This window comes from Beta vulgaris, chromosome 7 (genome assembly GCF_026745355.1).
Source record: "Beta vulgaris subsp. vulgaris cultivar EL10 chromosome 7, EL10.2, whole genome shotgun sequence".
NCBI lineage: Eukaryota > Viridiplantae > Streptophyta > Magnoliopsida > Caryophyllales > Amaranthaceae > Beta > Beta vulgaris.
The window spans coordinates 48,189,839-48,213,310 of NC_079208.1; the positions used below are offsets into that span (position 1 = coordinate 48,189,839).

The 23,472-nt window shown below is 37.8% G+C and overlaps 2 protein-coding genes across 2 annotated transcripts; one reads left to right on the top strand and one right to left on the bottom strand.

Annotated features, from left to right (window-relative positions):
- The first annotated feature begins 310 nt into the window (after nucleotides 1-310).
- LOC125491564 (uncharacterized) lies at nucleotides 311-23,176 on the top strand. The gene is made up of 7 exons (XM_057390849.1): nucleotides 311-444; nucleotides 15,905-16,342; nucleotides 16,572-17,205; nucleotides 20,386-20,722; nucleotides 21,938-22,185; nucleotides 22,532-22,859; nucleotides 23,017-23,176. The coding sequence occupies exons 2-7, from the start codon at nucleotides 16,244-16,246 to the stop codon at nucleotides 23,174-23,176; spliced, it is 1,806 nt and encodes a 601-aa protein (XP_057246832.1). The 5' UTR covers nucleotides 311-444; nucleotides 15,905-16,243.
- Nucleotides 7,624-9,189, bottom strand: LOC125492014 (uncharacterized). The gene is made up of 3 exons (XM_048634103.1): nucleotides 8,964-9,189; nucleotides 7,894-8,798; nucleotides 7,624-7,791 (listed from the first exon to the last, which is right to left on the bottom strand). The coding sequence occupies exons 1-3, from the start codon at nucleotides 9,187-9,189 to the stop codon at nucleotides 7,624-7,626; spliced, it is 1,299 nt and encodes a 432-aa protein (XP_048490060.1).
- Nucleotides 23,177-23,472: the final 296 nt, after the last annotated feature.

Here is a 23,472-nt window from a genome sequence, read left to right on the forward strand (position 1 = left end):
TAGAGTTCCTTCAAACTGATATAGCTCAGAGCGATGAATATTTACGTCGTAAAACCCATGAAAACAACAATATCATTCACATAGCGACCCTACACGAGCAACATGATTTTTTACAGGAATCTCTAAAGAGGTTAGTCCCTAATCATGGTGAGCTAATTTCGGAGAAAAACTCCGAAGGAAACACCCCTTTTCATGTTGTTGCCGAGGTCGGGAACTTAAATATTTTGAAGTTACTATTGATCCAAAGTCCTGATGATGATGCCGCTCAGAGGCCATGGAGGATACAGAACTTAAAGGAAAATACTCCTCTTCATGTTGCACTTATTCGTCAAAATGCCGAGATTGCCAAATTTTTGTTGGAGAAGGATCCTGATTTGGTTTATGTTGTCAACAAATCTAAGGAAACACCCCTTCATCTTGCAGTCAAGCACCATGTTATTAACTGTAAGTTACGTTGCTTGTTTTTTATTTGTTTTGACTTTTTTTTTTTTGGTGAACAAGAGAACTCAATTACATATCCATATCAAGATCCGTACAAATATTAAGGTTCATACAGTCCGACTTTAAAAGGTCCCTACAATAACTCGGGGGGATGGGAGAACCCTAGTTACAACACAAGCCATATCCGAAGTCCTACAGTTTCTTGCCAAAGCATCCGCCGTTCTGTTTCCCTCGCGCCGACAGTGTTTAATCTGAATCTCTGGGAATCTCGTGCGCCACTGCCTGCAAGCATTAACCATATTTGCCACTTTGTCAAATTCTTTCCTGTGATTAACCAGATCTACAGCTTCTTTGCAATCGGAGTATATAATGGAGCGATTTAGGTGGTGAGCCTCCACTATATATAATGCCTCCAAGATCCCTAGTAACTCAGCTGCAAGAGAATCATTAGTGTAAACTTTTTTCCCCCAACCCAGGACCCATTTTTTCTCGTGATCCATGACCACCCCCCCAAGGCCAGCTACAACAAGAGGACTAATAAAGGAAGCGTCAACATAGATACATAGGAATTCTCGAGGATGGTACATCATGGGTCTCCTTGTAATACCTAGCATGCTCGTATCCTTAATTGACAGAATGTAGTCTCTAGCACCTCCACTAGCTTTAAAGCTAATGACTTGGATCGGGGATGGGTGAAGGTTCTTAAACACACACTGATTCCTATCCTTCCAGATTTCATAACATGTGTATGGGAACACACATTTCCAAGGGATACCGCGAAAGGATTTGTTGGAGCTCATATTTTCCTTAAGCCAACTTCTGAACTCATCCTCGTGAATCTGAGGGGTGTTTGGGAGGTTCCAGATTTCCGCACTTTTCTGACACGTCTTAATTATGTGATGAGAATCTTCCCCCAACTCCTGACACCGAGGGCATGAGGAATCTTGTGTAATTCGACGTATAGTGAGAAGGTGCCTGTGGGGAATACGGTCATGCCACAATAACCATATAAAGAATTTAATTTTTGGTTCCATGAAACCTTCCCAGATCCAAGATAGATCGGAGGTGTCATGATGAGAAGGGAGTTGGGCCTTATAAGCAAGACCGAGAGAGAAACCCGAGCTAGTGACAAAGGATGAGGACATAAGGTCACTTACATCATTTCGGTTTGGCGGTGGAATAGATAGAATCCGGTGAAGGATATGGCCCGGCAGATCTATGGTAAGGTTTTCTATATCCCAAATTCCATTCTTGATCACACTTCCAACTTTCCTATAGCTCTCTTCCATCGAGAGAGGTCCCTGAATCCACCCACGTATAGGTCCTATAGATAACCAGTCATCATGCCAAAACTCTATACTCTCACCATTCCCTAGACTCCACATGCTAGTCTCCTTGAGAAGTTCCCACCCCTTGCCTATGTTTTTCCAAAGATTAGAACCATTTCTAAATTGGGTAACCCTATCTTTATGAATGTACTTCGAGATTATACACTCCTGGGCTAAGTTGTTTTGACCTTGTGAAAGTTTCCAACCTAATTTGGCCATGTAGGCTCTATTGGTGAACTTTTGGTTTCTTATTCCCAATCCCCCCTGCTCCTTAGGAAGAAAAGTGGTCTCTCTATTCACTAGGTGAAGTTTCTTTTGGCTATTCTCCTCTCCCCATAAGAAATTATTACACAATTGGTCCAAGTCATTCAATGTTTTTATAGGAAGATGAGTTGCTTGCATGTAATAAGCTGGCATTGACGAGAGAGTGGACTTAATAAGACACAATCTTCCGGCTTTGGACAAGAATTTGGTTTTCCACTTAGCTAGTTTGGCCCCAACCTTATCAACAACAAACTGTACTTGGGTGCTTGTGGGTCTTTTGTGAGATATAGGAAGGCCTAGATACATCCCAAGGGTTTCATTTTCACAAACCTTCAACGTATCCTGGAAAAGGGTTCGGTGCTCACTTGTGGTGTTTGGGGAGAAAATTAGCTTGCTCTTGGTTTCATTAATCTTTTGACCTGATACTTGACAAAACTGATCTAAGACCTGTCTAACCATCAATGCTGTGGATTCATCCACCCTCCCAAAAAGGATAAGGTCATCAGCAAACATTAGGTGGGATATGGGGATTTTTCGTTTTCCTACCCTAAAGGGGCTCCATACTTTTTCCTAGCAAGCTTCATTGATCATTTGGGTGAGTGTTTCTAGGCATATATTGAATAGGTATGGGGACATAGGGTCGCCTTGTCTCAAGCCTCTAGAATGTTTAAAACTCTCAGATTTCCTACCATTGATCAGGATTGTAGATGAAGCTTTGGAGACACAATCCATAATTAGTTTGATAGATTCATTGTCTATGTGTAGGTCCTGAAGGCATTTTCTAACGAAACCCCACTCGACCCTATCATAGGCCTTTTCCAAGTCAATCTTTAGAGCAAACCACCCCCATTTGCCCTTTTTCACGTTCATTGAATGAAGGATCTCTGATACAACTACTAAGTTAATGTCTGGGCCCCTACCCTTGATAAAGCTATTTTGGTTCGGGGAGATCCAATCAGGGATTAAGGGTTTCATTCGATTGACTAAAATTTTAGTGACAAGCTTGTACAGGGTATTGCACAGACTAATAGGGCGAAATTGTTTCACTGTTTCCGGCGATGCTTGTTTAGGGATGAGGCAAATTAGGGCCTGACATAGTTGTTCTGGAATTTTCCCGTCCCTAAACCATCGTTGAATATTTCTACACACCTCTGTACCCACCACTTCCCAGGTCTTTTGAAAGAATATAGGGTGGAAACCATCCGGCCCCGGGGCTTTAAGCGGTTTCATATCAAACAAGGCTCTCCTGATTTCCCCGGGGTCAGGTACGTAGCCTAAATGTATGTTTGCCTCCTGGTGAGAAAACCCTTGGCTACAAGAGACGTGTTCCGAAGTATATAAGGCTCGATAAAAGTCCTGAATTAGTCTCCTTATCCTATCTGGGTCTTGGATATCATTTCCTACCTCATCCCTCAAGCTAAGGATCCGAGATGCATTACGTTTAATTACGTTTAATTTGTTTTGACTTTATGGTCAAATTTGTAACTCTTTTTACCATATTTTCACACAATTATAAACATCAAAATCTTATGGTTAAACATTTGTTAGATTCATATCAAAATTTCTTACGTTTACTAATATTTTTACGTGATTAAGTATATTAATGGTTAAAGTAGTAAGTTGGAGACCGTTAATATCAAACACGATAATTATGTGAGGACCAATGACATACTTTCTCTGTCTACATTTACTTGCTATATTGTTGTGGACACACTCCTTTAGAATTTAGAAAAGAAGAAATATTTGGTGAAGACCATAACTTTATAAGAAAATGCCAAATATTTGGGATTATGCAGGAAGATGATCGATAAAAAAAAATAAAAATATTGGTACTTTTTGGTGAGTTATGGTTGCCAAATAAAGAAATATAACAAGTAAAAAGAGACATTTATTTATGGAATAAGGCCTTGTGTTTTTAAACTTATTTCCAGTTCAATTTAGTACAGTTAATTTCACTCTAGTTTAATTAATAATAATAATAATTATTATTATAATATTATTATAATATTATTATTATTATCAGTTATTATTATTTTTATTATCATTTATTATTATTATTATTATTATTATTATTATTAGTTATTATCATCGTTATTACTATTATTATTATTACTAATTATTATTATAATCATAATTATTATTAGTTAATATAATTACTAATTATTGTTATAATCATAATTACTATTAAATATTATTATTACTATTATTAATTATTATAATTAATAATAATAATAATTAATATTAATCTTATTATTAATCTTAATATTAATTATTATTACATTATTAATTATAATAATAATTATTATTAAAATTATTATTAGTATTATTATTATATTTAATATTGAAATTATTATTATTACAATAATAATGATAATAATATTAATTATTATATTATTTATTATTAAATTAGTATTATTTACTATTATTATTATAATATTATTCTTAGTATTATCAAATGGGTTAGTGGGTTGAATTATTATCGTTTGTCCTTACGACTTTCTCTACAAAAAAATAATGACCACGCTTGACACAAAAAAAATATTTGTTATTATTCCTCTTACTCATAACGTTGAAAAACTTGAAACTCGCCCCTCCACGAAAAGTTGTTCCGAGTTATGCTTAATTTCATCCAATGATGCATCTCACTTATAATAAAAAAAAAGTCAAATCATATAATACTCCCTCCAGTTCTGAAAGATCATCCTTGTTACTATTACTATAGATATGAATGAGGATCCATTTATGTGGGGTCTGGGGTGGGTAAGTAGGAGAGAGAAAGGGATTAAGGAAAATAAACAAATAAAAAGGATTAAAATAGGAGACAAAAATGGAGTAAAATTGAATTAATAGTGTGATGGTGGACTATATGATAGGGACATGAGAGAGTAAAAAGGGAAAAAATTGCAAAATAATGAATAAAGTAAAAGAGGGAGGATCTTTTGGAAACGCACTTAAATAGAAAGAGGGAGGATCTGTAGGAACCGGAGGGATTACTCTCTAGCCTTTCCTTTTTTTTCTATTGTATTTCAACCTTATTTTCTCTCTCCAATATCAATACATCGTTCAATTCAAATACAAGAATACAATATTATAATTATAAAAAAAACTATCTATATTTTATTTGTTAATAAATCATTTGAGATATTAATAATTATATAATCACTGTTGTTATAATAAGAAAAAAATATTTTCGTATATTTAATTTTTAAACTATTGTTTATTTTGATGGTTATGTTTTGTATCTGAAGATAGAGAGGAAAGAAAGTATAGTTAATATCAAATATAATAATATGGGCTTTTATTTATAAATCTCAATATGTTATGATTGTTGATATTTTATTTTTTCATACTTATAGTTATATATAATAAACTTATGGAAAAATTAACGCCACCAGTCCAAACTATGAGCGTCTTGTCAAAAACGGTCCCAACTATTGAAAATCCATGAACGGTCCCAACTATGCACCTGATCTTCCAAAAATGGACCCAGTTACTGGGTGACCTGTTATTGTAGGTAATTCTGGTCACGTGCTTTGCACGTGATTTATTATTTAATTTGTTTTTTATTTTTATTTTTTTAATCTTGGACTAATCCGGTCGATAACGTAAATCGAGGATAATCGGGTCATTTTTTGCAAATTCCGACCTCGAATCTGATCCTTTAAGGGTTGAAATGACCTGTTAAACGTTGGGAGGACTATTTTTTTGACACGTACATCAGTGCACCCAAATCGGGCAAATCGGGCTAATCGGGTCGTTTTTTTTCCAAATTCCAACCTCAAATCTGACCCCTAAAGGTTAAAATGACCTGTAAAATCTAACCATTTAGACGTTTGTTAAAAATTAATTTAACACACTAACCTTCATTATCAATATATTTTGCTGTTAATTAAAAAATTAGTTTGCTAATTATGGTTAGTTATCAAAAAACACTCAAAAAATTAAAAAACAATACACAAAAATAAATAAAAAATATAAAAAAAAAAAACAAAAAAAAACAAAAGAAACACCAAAAAAGTACCAAAAAATACAAAAAAATACAAAAAATACAGAAAAATACAGAAAAATACAAAAAAATATCAAAAAATTACCAACAAAATAACCCAGCCCCCCACCATGCCCAGCCACCCCCTCCCTTGCCCTGCTGCCCAGCCGCCCCCTCCCCTCTCCCCCCTGCCCAACCACCCAAACCACCCCCCTGCCCAATCCCCCACCTACCCCGAAACCCCCTTCCCGACCCCACCCACCCCCAAATCTGGCCCCCATCCCCGTCGGCCCCCCAGGCCCCACCCACGATTTCCCCCTCCACCGAACCCCCCACCCCATAATTCGCCCACCACCAAATCCCCAGCCCCCGAATACCCCACCCCCGAAGCACCCCACCCACGAAACCGCCCAGCTTTTTTTCAGATTTATTTTAATTTTTTTTCAGATTTTTTAAAAGACTTTTGATTTTTTGGTAATTTTTTAAAAAAAGATTATTAAAAAAAATATATAAACAAATTAAAATAAAGTTTACCTCTTGTAACCGGTCACCAGGTCACCCGGACCGTTTCGGGAAGATGAGGTCCTTAGTTGGGTTCATTCCTAGATTTTTAATAGTTGGGACCGTTTTTGGCAGGACGCTCATAGTTTGGACTAGTGGCGTTAATTTTTCTTAAACTTATTCCATCATTTTTTGCGCGAAGACATAGGGTTGGCAATGGATCGACCTGGATTGGATTCAGTTGACCTAGTTATCCAACCCAACTTGTTTAGTTAAATGGGTTGGTATCCTAAATACAGCCCAACCATATAATAATGGGTCGACCTAAAGTCCACCCACTAACCTATATAATAGTATTTCCTAATATACATTAACAACAACCTGATTAGTAATTACTTAAGTACTTAACATTCTTTTTTTTTTTTTGGTAAACTGTAAGTATATATTACCAAAGCATGTATGAAAGCATCAACATTACACCCTATCACCAAAAACTCAAACACACCCAACCAAAAACAGCCTACTAATTACATCTATTTACAAGAGCATTAATCCAATTGCTATCCTCTATATTCCATTGAATATCTACACAACTTTTAAGTCTACTATATATATCCCTTTGAATATTATCCACCACCCAGCTTGGTTGTTTCACTGCTTCATTCCATAGAGTGTAGTTCCTACTCTTCCAGATATGGTACACAAGGGCAGCAAGCACAGCATAGCTCACTTTTTGCAGCTTCTTTCTTCAAAACAATCTCCCCCATTTCTTCCATGTGATAAACATGTGTTCATATCCAGCAATTTCAATATCCATCCACCTCAGAATCTGCTCACAGATTCTAGAACTATAGGAGCATCTGAAGAATAAGTGAAGAAAAGAATCATCACCAACACCACAAAATAAGCAAGACTTGTCTGGACATACTCCTGCTCTGAATAATCTCTCCCTTGTCTTCAGTCTCTCCAATATTGCCAACCAGGCAATGAAAGAGTGTTTAGGGATGTTCAAACTATTCCACACCCAGTAATGCCAAGGCACAAGGGTATGTTGCCCCTGGAGCCATTCATATCTAGAATTAATGGTGTACACTTTGTCCCTATTTAACCATCTATTGCCAGTATATGCACTTTGAAAATGTTCTTCACTCTGCATATAGCTTTCCATCCCCAGCTAGCACTAGCAAGTGGTTCATATGTCCACCAATCCATCTCCCTCAAATAGACACAGTGAATCCATTTTATCCATAGAGAGTCCTCTTTGTTTGCAACCTGCCATACATATTTTCCCAAGGCTGCAGTATTCCATCTGTGACAGTTCTTAATGCCCAAACCACCATTCTTCTTGGGTTTGCAGACTCACTCTCAAGCTACAGGGGGAATTTTCAATAGATTGACCCTCCCTTCCCACAGGAAAGCTTTACATATTTGCACAATTTTATTAAGCACTCCTTCATGCAACAAAAATATTTGTGTCCAGTAGATATGCAAGCTTAGCAACACAGAATTCACTAGTGTGACTCTTGCAGCATAAGAGAGATGTCTGGATGACCAGCACATGATCTGCTTCAAGATTTTATCTACTAGAACATCACAATCAGCCCTCTTAAGTTTCTTGGTGGTGATTGGAACCCCTAGATAATGAAAGGGGAACTCACCTTTGTTATAGCCAAAGACCCTGAGAATGCTATATTGCACATTTACTTTCACATTTCCAAAGTAGATGGCAGATTTTGCAGGACTAGCTTCCAAACCTGATGTAGCTGTAAAGGCCTTAAGAGTTCTCACTATCAAAGCAACTGAATGTGGATCCCCCTTACAGAACATCATCAAATCATCAGCAAATATGATATGAGTAAGTTTTAAACTCTCACATCTGTAGTGATACTTGAATTCTGCTCTTTTACTCATCTTCTTCATCAACCTGGTAAGATACTCCATGGCCAATACAAAAATCAAAGGGGAGATGGGATCCCCTTGTCTGATACCCCTCTTCCCACTGAAGAAGCCACAAATACTACCATTTATGCTCAATGAATATGATGTAGTAGTAATACACTGCATGAGCCAATCTACAAACTTCTTTGGGAATTTTAAACCACACAACAACTCTTCAATGAAACTCCAACTTAGAGAGTCATAAGCTTTCCTAAGATCCACTTTGATAGTGCATCTAGCAGGCAACTCCTTCCTCTTATACATTTTTAACATGTCTTGACAGATTAAAATGTTGTGCATAATACGTCTATCCTCCACAAATGCACTTTGAACTGGATCAACTAATTAACCAAACACTTGTTTTAATCTCTCACACAAAATCTTAGAGATAACTTTATATATTACATTGCAACATGCAATGGGTCTAAACTGAGTCACATCTATTGGTTGTTCAATTTTAGGAATCAAACATAAGATTGTTGCATTAAGTTGTTTAAGTAACTTACCAGTCTGAAAAAAATTCAAAATGGCTGCAGTGATTTCTGGATCAATACAACTCCAAGCTTTCTTGAAAAAGTGGCTTGTGTACCCATCTGGACCCGATGCTTTATTATCTTCAATGGCAAACAATGCTCTCTTTACATCCTCCTCTGTAAAATCCCCACATACCATCCTCTGCTGATCACTGGTTAGTACATGACCCTCCTTACTGATTGTCGTACTGACAGACATAGTAGTAGGCTTTGCAGTACCCAAGAGTTCATTATAAAATTCCAGGAAAGCACTTTCAATATAATCACTCTCTTCCTGCCAAGTTCCTGCCAAATTCTTTATTCTACTTACTTTGTTCTGAATCCTTCTCTGTAGAATGAAAGTAAGCAGTGTTCGAATCCCCTCTTTTCACCCACTGTTGCTTCACTTTTTGCTACAAAAAAATAATCTATCCTTGTTAAGAGCTAGATATTCATCTCCGCCTTCTCTATCTAGCCTATGAAGCTGAGTATTGCTTGGATCATTATGAACTTGTTGCTGAAGCCCAATAAGTTGCTTATAGGCCTCATCTGCAACATTTTCCACATCTGCAAACCTCTCCTTATTTAGCTCCTTAAAACCCTTCTTCATCCCCTTCATTTTCTTGACTACTCTGAACATAGGAGTCCCTTGAACTCTCTCCTCCCACCCTGCTTGAACTCTATCCATAAAAGATGCAGCTTCAGTCCACATGTTAAAGAACCTAAATGGTTTAGGTTTATTTATTACCCTCTTGTCTAACTTAATTAGACAAGGGCAATGGTCTGAAATATTTTCAGGCAAGAAAAGAGTTTCAGGATCTGGATATTGCTCCATCCATATTTCATTCACAACAACTCTATCAATTCGAGAGAACACTCTATTACATCCCTCTTGCTTATTAGACCAAGTATAGAAAGGTCCAACAGTTGTTTGTTCTTGGAGTTCACAATTCCTCAAACATTATCTAAACTCCATAACTTCATCTAAGGTAATAGGAGACCCTATTCTTTCATTCAGATTCAACACATTATTAAAATCACCCCCTACCAACCAAGCACCAGTGACACCCTTACTTATTCTATGCAGATCCATCCATAACATCACCCTCTCTTGAGTATCATTCAACCCATACACCATTGTAACCCAACATTTCTTCCCTGTAGCCAACATTTTCACACTATAATGAATGACTTGATCAGTACATTCAACTACATTAACTGCAAATTTACTAGGCCACCATATCACCCAAATCCTTCCACCAGGATGAGAATTATAATTTGTGACAACAGACCACTTATTTCCAAACCTACCAAACACCTTAGGGAAATTACTCCTTCTGACCCTAGTTTCAAGGAGTCCACATAGTCCAACCCCATGATGTTCAAGAAACCATCTAACATCAGGGTATTTCTGTTGACTATTGAGGCGCCTTGTATTCCAGAACCCAATATTATCCATGTGTAGGGATAGTACCCCTTACTCCCTGTGTTGTACCCCTAGGCTCTCTCAAGAGCCCGCCTATAGGCTCACCAGTAGTTACATCAGTTGGTTGCATCACATCTGCTCTGGCTTCCTTTTCTACATTTACATCTTCAATAATATAGGAACCTCAGTTATCTCCTCTCTATATTGTTCCTCGGAGATTGTAGCTAAAGGAGATTTTCCTTTCTTCTGCTGGACAACCTGCCCTGACTCCTTCTGAACTCCATTAGACCTAGCAGGATTGCCAACCTGAGCCTTTGGCACCCATACTTTTTTAGGCTTAATCTTCTTTTGTGCAACCTCATATCTCTTTTGCCTACACTCAACATCAGTATGTCCAATGCCCTTGCAATCTGAGCAGAAGATTGGCTTAAAGTCATAATGAACCTTCTGTTGCATAAGCACTCCTTATTGATTCATGAAAGAGATGCTCTCAGGGAACTCCTGATCAACACTCACCCCCACAAGAATTCTAGCGTAAGCCAGAATATCTTTTTGAGCAGTAGCACGATCAGTACGAATAGGCTTCCCTATTAATCCAGCCAGCTTATTCAATGAATTCTTACCCCAGTACTTCAAAGGTAAGTAAGGCAATCTTATCCAGGTAGGAACATGTTTCACATCAATCTTTTGCAAATCAAAATCAGGTGTCCAATCCGTCACAATGACTGGTTTCCTATCATCTAGGATTGGTTCCATCTCCACCGCCTTCTGTTTACATTCCACAGTACGAAATCTAACAACAAATACTCCATTATCCATCATAGCAATCTTTTCCACCCCAAATTTACCCCACATCCTCCTAATAAAACCTTCAATGATACGAAATGGAGGTTTAACACCAAGAATGTAACAAATAACAGCCGAATTCCAGTATTCTATCTCCGGATTCACATCATCAATAGAAATCTGCACTACTCTTTCCACTCTATTCTCCACACTTTGATCAGGACATTCTAAATTTAAACCTTCTTTGTTCAAATTAGAAAATAATGAGTTCCAAGCATTCGAAGTACCTGGATTATTATTCAATTGCTGCATCGGGTGAGGTGATGGATTCACTGTGCCATGACCAGATTGTCTAAATGGAGTTCTTACAGAAGCAATCCAATTTTCAAAATTACTTCTCGCAACTTCAAAATTTGTCTTATCCTGATTGGATAAATTCATCTCAAGTGAACAATGTGACTGATCATCATCTTCATCTGATGTCCAACTGAACACCGACAATTCATTCATGTCATTCACATTTCGCATCCTCTTCGCATCTCCAGTCTGTGGAATTCGTAGAATCTTGCTCTTTTGATTATGTGGTTTAACTTTGCTTCCTATCTTATTCCCATTGTTTCCTTTTTTCGAACCTTTTGCCATTGTTTCAGCTAAGTCGAGCTCAAAAACAGAAAAGAATGGTTACTGTTTCATTGATTTCTAGAGAGAGGACAGAGTTTCTCTCTCTAAAATCTCCAACTTTTAGTACTTAACATTCAAAAAACTTTGAAGTACAAGGAGTCCATGCATAACAAAAAGGCTAATGTAAATACCATACAACCCACTTTTTTGTTCATTTAACTTAGAAATTTGGGTTTTTGGATGGAAAAATAAAAGGGTTAGTGGGTCAACCCAATCCAAACCAAACCTGTCCATCTAAGTAAAACGAGTTAGATGGGTTAAATTCAGGTTGGAAATTTCAACCTAATCCACCCATTTAATTAAACGGGATGGCTTGGGTTGGCCCATTTAAGTAAAGGGGTTTAAAATTTTGACCAAACTCGTTTTTTCAATGCAAGCAGGGAGGCGCAACTCGTTCTTATTCGGTCGGGTTGATTTTTGCCAACTATAGAGCGACAAGCTCTATGAACATAACTTTTTCCAAGACTGGAGAATCTTCATGATATTATTTAATTTTCCTCAAAGGGATGTATTTTAGTTTCTTTTTTGAAAGAGAAGATTTCATTAATTGAAAGATAAATGACATCTACAAAAAGTATTAAAGAAAAACAAGAAATAATCAGAAAAGATCAAATCAAATTTATCTTTGAATAAAGTACAATGAGCCAGATCGAGTAATACATCGCAACCTCCTTGTATTTGCTGAATCAAGCAACTATTTTTTTTTTATTTTTGGTTAAAGGAAAGAAAACTAAGTATGATTCCTAATATAGGACCAGACTACATCCTTTCTGATGATAAAAGAAACAACCAAAATAAAAGAAGAAAAACAATACGTACAATAAACACGAAGTCTCTTGACCCTTATGAGCCATGAAATACTCCGCTTGATTCTCTTTCCTAAAACAATATGGTTAAACGAGACCTCAGGAACACTCTTCAGGTCTTCAACCGAATCACTAATCAAAGTAAAAATTTCCCATGAAACCTTCCATTATCTCCTAACAGAATTGCTAACAACGCGGTTATCTCCTTCAACAATAAGAGAGGAAAAAATGGGGAAAGTGGCCGCTTTCACACCTTCCCGTAGACCCCAAGCTTCAGCTTGAAAAATAGAACAATCTGAAGAAAGAGCTATAGCACCAGCAAGACAAACGCCTCCCATATGATCCCGAATAGTGAACCCAAAGAAAGCTTGGCCATTAGAAAGCTTGGAACCATCAAAATTTAGCTTAAAACCATTCACAGGAAGGGGGGCACAAGACACCTCCACATTCTTTTTAGAAAGAGCAAGAGAAATTTTCAGGATGATATCCAACAAATTATCTTGCGATTGAGATTTAACCCAATCAAGAATAAAATTTACCACACTATGAGTTGTAGCAACAGGAGAGGACACCTTATCATGGAAAATAACTTTATTTTTGGAAAACCAAATAAACCACCAAGTAAAACAAAAATGAGTCAAATCTAAGTAGGACAAACTATCCTTAATAAAATTTAAATTCATCATTGTATCATCTGACAGAGTAATGGAAGGTCCCACCCATAAAGATAATACATCCAAGAAAATACATCTCTTGCAAACGGACAAACAAAAAGAAGATGATTAACATCTTTTGAATGGTGTTTACAAAAAAAATGCATTGCTGAGGGAGGAAGACATGACTTTTCTAGAGTCTTACTTTAGTCGGAAGACCATCTTGACAGATCTTCCAAAGAAAATTCTTGATTTTAGAAGGAATCTTCAGCCCCAAAAATCAAAGCGAAAGGCTTCGGGGGAGGAGGATCGATGGTCAGCCCCTGAACTATCAAAGCCCATGTTTTTACAGAGTAAATACCATTTAACTCAAGCCCCAAATTAATTTATCATAATCAACTTTTCGCGGAAGAAATAAACTATAAATAGCTTGACAAATGTTCGAAGGCACAATAGAAGATAGTAACTCTTTATTCCAGTGACGGTACTCATTAATAATGTCACTAACCTTTAAATTCTGGTACCCCCTACAAGGGACACAAATAGAAGAGATAGATACTGAAAATCCAATTATCTTCCCAAAAAGAAATTTGAACACCCGAGTTAACAATCCATCTTAACCCTTTCTTAAACATGTCTCTCGATGAGATAAGTTTTTTCCACTCCTAAGAACAATTACTAGAAGGAGAATACTCAAAAATAAACCTGTAAGATATTTCTTATAAATCATCTTGACTCATAAATTAGACGGGTAATCAATAATCTTCCAAAGCAACTTCATTTGTAAAGCAACATTATTAACATGCGCTTTCCTAAAGCCTAAACCACCAAACCTTTTAGGAACACAAATTTTATCCCACCTTACTAAATTAGCAAGGCCCGATTCAGGAGACTTATTCCAAAAGAAATTCCTATATGTTTTGTCTAGCTCTGACTGAATAGGCGCCAGGAGTAAAAAATTTTGCATTTGAAAATTAGCCTTTGTCGACAAATTGGACTGAATAACTACCGAACGGCATGAAACATCGAATTAGACTTCCACTTAGTTAACTAAGTTTGAGCAGATTGGATAGTCTTGCCAAACGTATTTTTAGTCACACGGGAGTTTATAATTGGGCATCCCAAATAATTACCTAATAAAAATAAATTTTGCATTTTAAGAATAGACTATAACCCTACTTCAATTTGTGGTGAAACATTCCTTGAACACTGAAATGCTGACTTCAGGTAGCTAATGATGGTGAAGTCTATCATTTTAACATAGTTTGGAGAAGAAATTAAAATTCCTGATTTAATCATGTTAATCGCATCCGAATTTTCAATACCTTTACGCTGATAGTTTTGAACTTCAATCAATAAGAACGATTTCTCATACCATATTTTAAACTTTCATGTGTGAATAGAATAAAATCAAAATCCAAACTCCCATCAAAAGAAAGAAAGAACCCAAATTTTGGGTAGAAAACTCTCATAAAGAGGGCAACGGGAAATTATTTATTAAAAAAGTGATAAAAGCTAACAGAAAAAAAAGAAAAGATTGAGGGTTTACCGCCATCAAAAGAATGATGGCAACCTCCAATTAGAAGAAATGATTAGGTTTTTTAGGAGGAAGAGAAGAGAAAGGAGAGGAGGTTTTTTTTTTTTTTTTTTATATATATGGACATATTTTACTTTTTGACATGAATTATGATCACTATCTCTAAATAAATATGTAACAAAATCTTCATATACCCCGTTGATTTTTTTTTTTTTATATGGACATATTTTGCTAATTTCTACAATTCCAAAATGAATCAAAACCTAGCAAACATCAATGACATATCTCGAATATAACGCATTCCCTTTTTTAACACATTACCATTCATGGGAAACAGTCATTTAGCAACCATTCTTTTAGAAAATGATGAGGAGTTGAGGACGAATAAGATCACTTCAAAAAAGAAAAAAAAAAGGAGAAATAAGATAATATAAATGTCAGTTAGAAAAAATAAATGGTCTTATGCAAATTAAAGCAATAATGTTTTTTCTTCTTTATATTTATTATAATAAAACATAGGGTATTTAGACAAACTAATATTATTGTGGATCAAAGCCACTTATTTAACTAAATGGTTTGCGATGTTGACTTTTGTTTTTTTCGGTTTTTTAACGTCACGTTCTATCTCTTCAAATCCTTTTTTAATTTTCCCCACCCTAATTTCCCTATTTCCCAGTGAGCACACAGCCACACACTCTCTCTCACATTCTTTATGATACTTTGTACCACGAATTCACCATTAAATTCCTCTTCTATTTTAACTAAAATTGAAACAATCACCGGATCACCCTCCTCAATTTCCACAAGGGTAATTTTAGTTTTCCCACAATTTTGAACTGAAAATAAGGTGATTAATTTTAGTTATTAAAATTTCAAACTTGATTTATTTATCACTCATCAGTTTGATTATATTTTTTTTCAACAACATATCTGAACTTAATTCATAAAATGAGGATACCATTTTCTTTTACTTATTTTTATTTTACTTTTTCTTTGAGGGAGAGGTAACCTTTTTCTAACTTGTGGTGTAACTCTTTTATGCGTAGATGAAAGCTATGCAGCAACGACCATGATAAAAAAACTAATGATCAGTAAGGGAGAAGCAGCCTGACGAAAATGGTTTAACTCCTCTTCATAGAGCAGCATCACTCAGGACACCTTATAATCTGCGGGTCATAAGAATTATACTTAACCATTGGCCACAGTCTGCAGAGGTCCGCGATTCTCTTGGCAACTCCATCTTACACCTTCTAATAAGTAAAATCCCCAACTACCAAGAAGGTAACAAATTGCTTAAACTTAAAGAGATATATGCTCTCAGGGATTATCAGAACCAACAAGGAGATACACCACTACATATTGCTGCAAGGAATAAGGATTCTAGTATGGTGCGGGTTCTATTGGAATGCTCAACCAAAATCAGCATCAACAACATGGATGGCACCTCAGCAGCATCTTTAGTTCAAGAAAAGAGTCTGCTTGAGGTAGGAATCATTATTGTAGAATATTGCTGATTTTATATCTAAAACTTTACTTTGGTTTCAACTTTTTTGTTTTTCTTTTCTGAAGTTACATTACTGAAAATTAAGTGTTAAATGTATAAAATCAGTGCATCGCACGAGTTAAAACCTACTTTTTGATGATTTTATTTGTTGCATTTTCTTAGTATCATATCCCCCTGTTTATCTATTACTGTTTAAAATGTGTTACCAGATGCTAAGGAAACGAACTATGACAGTGGAGGAATCTGAAGCAGCAGACAGAGCAAACATAACCGTTCTAAGAGAAAGAATGAGCAGGCTAGGAATGAAATTCTTACTCTCACACGATTCCAAGGGAAGGAATGTTCTTCATAAATTATTGCATATAAATTTAGAACGCTATATAGTGCAAAATGACTTTGTAGATTTTATCAGAACAGTTCTCGGTCGCTGTCCAGCGCTTATTTCTCAGACAGACTTTAAAGGGGATACTCCTGTTCATGTCCTTGTGCGGAATCATCCTCAAACATCAATTCATGTTGCTTTATCAGATCCATCTAACACCCAACAGAAGGATGTTACTTATAAAATGTCATCATTGTTGGAATCAAGCCTATTGTCGGTGTTGGTGGAGTTATGCCATCAGTGTATCCTTACGAATCAAGAAGAGGCTAGTCTCGATGGAGTTCGTTATGACACAATATGGTTGGTACAGAATACAGATGGCAATACGCCTCTCCATGAGGCACTCATAGCAACTAACCATGGATTGGCAATGAGATTGCTAGAGCATGATCAAAGATCTGCTGGTTTAGTCAACAAACGTAAGGAAACACCATTGCATCTGCTTACTAGACATCCCTTAGGTAATGCTTTCATCCTTATTACTCTTATTGCTCCTTAATGATCCTTTTTCTAGTTACCTTTTTTTTTAAAAATTCGGTGTGTTGATCTTTATTATAAAGTCAAGGATTTTTTGGTTAAAACACCCTTATGTTTGGTGATTTTTAAAACAATGCCCCTTTTATTTTTTTCTTTTAAATGAACCCCCAAACGTTTTATAATTTTTTTGGTTGCACCCCCAAAACCTAACTTCCGTCAAATCCAGAGGTTTATGGGGCCCTTTTTTCCATTTTCCCTCCTAAATATTGCGTGAAATGACATTTGTATCCTTGGGTAATAAAACCCTTCAACTAACCTCTCATTCAATTCAATTCCTTCGTTTCTGATTTCATCTCTCTCACTTGCTTCAGTCAGAAATTCAGCATCACTCTCTTGTCATCATCTACACTTTTTCATCTTCTCTTTCAGTCTCTCTTATCTAGCACTCTCTCTCTCGTCATCATGGAGAATTCTGTAATGACAAAAAAGGGGAAGCTTTTATGGACGGTAAAACAAGAGCATGGTGCCCAAAATAGGTAATTCACTGTGTTTTGGGTGAAATCTAGTGATAAATCCACAAATTCTTGGTGCATTTTGCCTTTTTGATGCTCCTGATTTTTTGTTCAACACCACCAAATTTTCCACCTTTGGCTTAGTGTCTTGAATCCTTGCGATTTCACTCTTTAAAAACATTATTTCATGTGTCAACAACCTCTTCTCCAGCACCAGTTCATTAATGACCGCCTTCTGCCACTCATCCTGATTCTTGTCAACCCATCCAAAGAATCCACACCCTTCTCTTCCAGTATGAACATCGGAGAATTTGTCGGCATAGAAACTCCTCCCAGGATTGTCATGCGTCCATGACCTCAAAATCTTAGCAGGAATTCGACAATTTCATTTGGTTGCCATAATCCTAATTGAACAATTAACCCAAATTAAAATAAGCAAATAAACCCTAGAATCACAAAATTACCCAAAATTTAATGCCTAGAAATGAATGTAATACTTACTTGATTTGAAGGATGTCAGGAATTGTCAATTGAGAATGGAATTGCAATTTTCCGTTTGAAATTTTGGATTAGCAGCTTCAATTTGGGGGCTTCGGAAAATGACCGTTGTGAGAGAGGGAATATCCTAATTTGGGGATGAAGTGGTTGTTATATAATAGCGTAGGTGGGCCCCACAAACGTTTGGATTTGACGGGAATTAGGTTTTGGGGGTGCAACCAAAATTTTTATGAAACTTTTGGGGGTTCATTTCAAAAAAAAAAAAACAAAAGGGGGATTGTTTTAAAAATCACCAAACATAAGGGTGTTTTAACCAACAAATCCTAAACTCAAACTTAAATATGACATGAAACATTATTTAAAATATTGAACGCAATCAAGTAACAATTGAGCCACGGGAAAAAGAAACAATTGACCACAAAATGTAATCTATTCATGACGAAAAAGTAAATAAGAAAAGTATATCAATCAAACACTTTATCAATCAATAAAAAATCAAGTATTACATTAAAATGGAAATGAAAATTTCATCTATTAACAAAGTGAAATGATTTACTAACACAAAAGGTTTATGTTAATACAGACATAAGAATTCCTAAATAACTTCACTTAATTTTCATATATTGTTAATTATCCCATGTAATTTTAAAAACCTAAAAGAAAGAATAAATCTCTATTATATAAGCCAAGGGGGGCTATGACATCCCCTTGTGAAAAGTCTTTTTTGTCCTTAGCTAATACATAATTGCATATTCGGATTTTCTACGATTATATCCTTTCCTAATTTAATGTTTGGGTCATATGATATGTACTGTTGTCTCCTTAAAGTTCCAATAATAAACTAAATAAGCATTAACAAAATAACTTGACATAATAGAAAAAATGGTTGCTAAATAAATAAAAAACTTTTACAAATTTAATTTGACTATAAGACTTTATTATATCTAAATGTTCATCACAACTTCTGAACACTTTATAAATTACATTACTTCGTACAATGTTGATTATAAATTACACTTTCATAATTCTATTAGGATAAAATTTAAGAACAAACTCAATCAATTGACGCACGCATCGCGTGCATAGAAGGCTCGTGTTATATAACTTACAGAACATCCTCATACTGCTGGAGTGAAATTGTACTTGAGATCAAACAATTTGTTTGGATATCAATGGAAGGGAAGAGAGGGACGGGTTGGGTGAGCTTGCATTTCCTTCCAAATCTGTCTATTGGAGCAATTAGAATTAGGGGAAAATTAAACAAGTTCAATTTTGAGAAATTGAACCCAAGAAGACACAAGATTTGAAAAATGGGAAGATCCTTCAAGCAGTCAATTCATATGTGAGGTATACCTTTCATTCCTTGGAAATTTTTAAGGTATTAGGTGTGTTAGGAAATCGGATGTTGTAGTTTGATTAATGCGGAATAGAAAATCAATGAAATAATAAAGGTGAGAAAACAATAAAGATGAACAAACAAAGAACACAAGGATTTACGTGGTTCAGTCAAATTTGACGTACGTCCACAGGTGAGGGATTAGAGCTTCTTCACTATAATGGAGAAAATCATATAGAATAATACAGGGAAGATTAGAGAGAATAATACAGGGAGTCCTAAATTCTAGGGGCTAAAAGAGTTTCATAAGTTGTGTCAATAATAATGAACACCAGGAAGCCCTTTTATAATCATAAGGAACCCCCTAGAAACCCTAAAAGATAACTCAAAAACGAAAAAATACCGAAAAACGCGTGTAGCGCACAAACCGGCGCACCGCCCGACCGGGTCGGGCGAAATCCGCCCGATCGGCCCGAGACGAAACAGTTTCGTCAGTTCTTTGTAAAACCGTCATAACTTTCTCGTTTCTCAGTGGAATTGGGCATATGACCTGGCCTATCGTTGGAAAGTTCTTTGAACAAACTATCACCTCCAATTTGAATCACATCAAAAACATTTATATATTGAGAGATATGTACATTCAAAGTTAGCCTTATGAAGATTTCAAGTCATAAATAACAAGGTGCTATGTATGTATATTCATGAGTTCAAGATAGTATATTTTTTTGTAACTTTTTAAGTAGTGCAAACTTTCTCCTGCTGATGTATACTCTTCTATCATAAGATTTAATGGTATATTTCTTTTTCTGATGCCTAAGATACCGAGCATCCCGACAAAGTACACATAGAGCTGATGGTAAAGGCAAATATGGGCGCAGCCTATTCGCTTGATAACGGGGGCCTCACCCCCTTACTGCGAGCATTTCATACTGGCAACCTACATGCCGTTGCAATCTTATGCAGTGTTTCCCCAGAAGCAGCAGAAATTTCTGACGCTAAGGGTCACACATTTTGGCACCTTGTTATAAATCATCCATCCATCTACTACTTCTTTCGCCTCCTTCGAGATGAAACTTTAAGAGATCTGTTGAAATTGAAGGACAAAGATGGAAACACGCTGTTCCGGTATGGGACAAATCACAGGGTTCTGAACCGGTAAGTCCTTGTATTCAAACCGGGTTGGATTCCTGCAAAATAGAATAAGTGAACTAGCCTCGGGGGTTGATCCGAGGAACGCCCCTCCGATGCCTAAGTCAGTATTAGGTTTAAAGCCGGTAGCTCTCAAGTATAATGATTGGGATTCGTGTACGTACCTTATGACTCAGATCAACGGAGTATATATAGGGACTTGATTAAGCCCATCTCTTGGTTGGGCCCGGGAATCACGGGAGAGATTCCCAAGAATATTCCCTTAGGATATATTCTTATCTTTTACATGAAATATATCTTTTAGGCCCGTAGGCGCTGCAGATATAAAATGGATCTTAGCCCAGACTCGTAAGCCCAAAAGCTATTAGACCGGTATCAATTGAACCGGTATGGAACTTAGTCAGCCCCCATACAACTAGCCCCCAAGCCGGTATGCCTATTATAGGCGTATCCGGTTTAATAGGTTGCAAACCGTTATGGGAAATGCTGAGTTACTTTTAGCAAGAGAATGTGAATCGTTGTCAGGGAATTCCAATGGTCACCTCGAGCTGCGCACCTACATTAAAGCTCTTCGAAGAGTGATTGCTTCACAGCTGGGTGCTACTAAAACACGTGGCATGATCATGTCGGGAAGACGAAGCGTCACTTAATCTCGACCGCGACTTTTTCTATAAATACCTCTTCGTGACTCCGCTTCTCACTTCTTGCAATCTCTCTCTTGTGATCGCGCTCATATCGGACTTTCTCTCTCAAAAATCCTTTCGCTTCCTTGACGGCATTTGCTTGATCTCTCATTCCGGCCTCACGCTACCAGTTGATTCCGGCATATTTTCCATCGCGTCTTTACTTCCAGGTATTTTATAAAATTTTTCCGATCTTTCATACCGTCTTATTTATAATGTCTCCAACTCTGAAAATTCTGATTCCCAAGACATATCTAAGTCTCCCTCTATTATGAGTGAGAGTGATGCCGAGTCTGATAACACCTCCATTAGGTCTGTAGAGGTTACCACATCTCCCCGGGCTACTCCTACTTCTGAACATAGGGTAAATAGCCAAAATGGTTGTAGTACTTCCGGCAGACAAGATGTGGAGCCGGCCATTCATGCCTCCCCTTAAAGATGGTACTGGGACAAGCCGGGGCTTTAGGTCAGTATGGAACCATGAGAGGTCTAGCTGAACATTCCCCGAATTATTTCCTTCCGGCTCGTCTCCTGTCAGGCGTTCTACCTTTGAGGTGGGTGAGACATCCCATAGACCGGTACCTAGGGAGATCCCGGCCTCTCCTGTCCACTCCGATGCTGTGGAGAGTGTGGAGAAATATGTAGCCGGGACGGATGAGGAGTCTACCACCTTAGAGGCCGAGTCGGATTCTGACCGAGAGGACCCTCCCGAGATAATCCCTGAGGATTCTGATGAGGATACCCTAGCGGAACTGTACATGCCTCCCAGTGATGAGGGCTGTGCTGGTAGTGTCAATTAAATGGCTGGGCAAGGACCTGCCGGCAAAGCAAATTTCTGATTAAGGGTCCCCAATATTTGCTTTTCCGGATGATTAAATTAGTCCTTCCGGCTGAAGGGAGCCGTGTAACAGATTGCCCTTCCGGTCATGTGGCTATTTATGCCCACATGCTTGATTTTGGACTGCGATTTCCCTTGGATCCCTTCTTCGTCAAGGTCTTCAAAGCCTGGAACATATGTTTGGCCCAGTTGACCCCCTTAGGATGGCGGAATTTGATGGCCTATGCTTGGGTGGTCCGTTATAAGGGTTTTCCGGAAACCTTGAACCTCTTCCGCAAACTCCACTGGATTAAGGAAGACGGCTCGCCAAGGGTAAAGGGGCCGGGAAGAAAGGAATCCCTGATAACGAGCTTGAGGGCCGTGGCGGGTGGATGTCATATACACGAAAGCGGGAAGTTAACGGTCTACCCAAACCTAGCTCCCTCAAGCTCTGGAGAGGCCGATTTTTCTGGGTGCGCGTTCCTGACGATTTCCCTTTGAGACGTCAATGGACTAAACCCCGTTCCCGCATGGAACATATCAGGGATAGGGGTTTAACCCGCCGGGAACGTTTGGCCTTTGACTACTTTGCGTCGGACTCTATCCCGGCGCTGAGAGGCAAGAAGAGGATACCAGTTCCCAAGTACTGGCTTCCTCACACCAGCTACGTTTTTACTAACCCAGCTTTGTCGGCCTTAGGCTTCTGCCGTCTGACCCATACGGTGTGTTTGTTTTGCTTTTGTCAGCTATCTGCCTGCTTTAATTGCTGTTTTCTAACTGCGATCCCGTCTTCTTTGCAGGCAAGGATTTCTTGATCCGCGAAGCCCTTCACGTCGACAGATCTTACCGGCCTTTGATAACATGCCTCCTAAGCCTGCAGCAAGTATGTCCCTATCCAATGCCGGCGGTGGCGGCCGAGGAGGCGAGGCGGCCGGGGGTCCGCCGGAGATCCGGTGCTGAGACGATGTCAGGGATACTATTCCCCTGCAACGCCGTCAGGCGAGATCCAGGCCCGAAAAAGGAAACCGGAGCAGACGGTGGCCGAGCCGGCGGCCAAAAAGATTGCCTCTAGGGCAGGCAAGGATAAGGAAACTAATGTTTCCACTGCTCCCCCCTTGCTTTCCGGCCGGGTTGCCGAGGTAGGCACTTCCTCCTTGCGGCCCAAGATCTATAAGCAACTTCCCTGCCGGATATGGTTCCCGGCCTGGAGCCCTTCGCCAAGCCCAGAAAGCAGGGCTTTCTGGAGCGAGACCGGA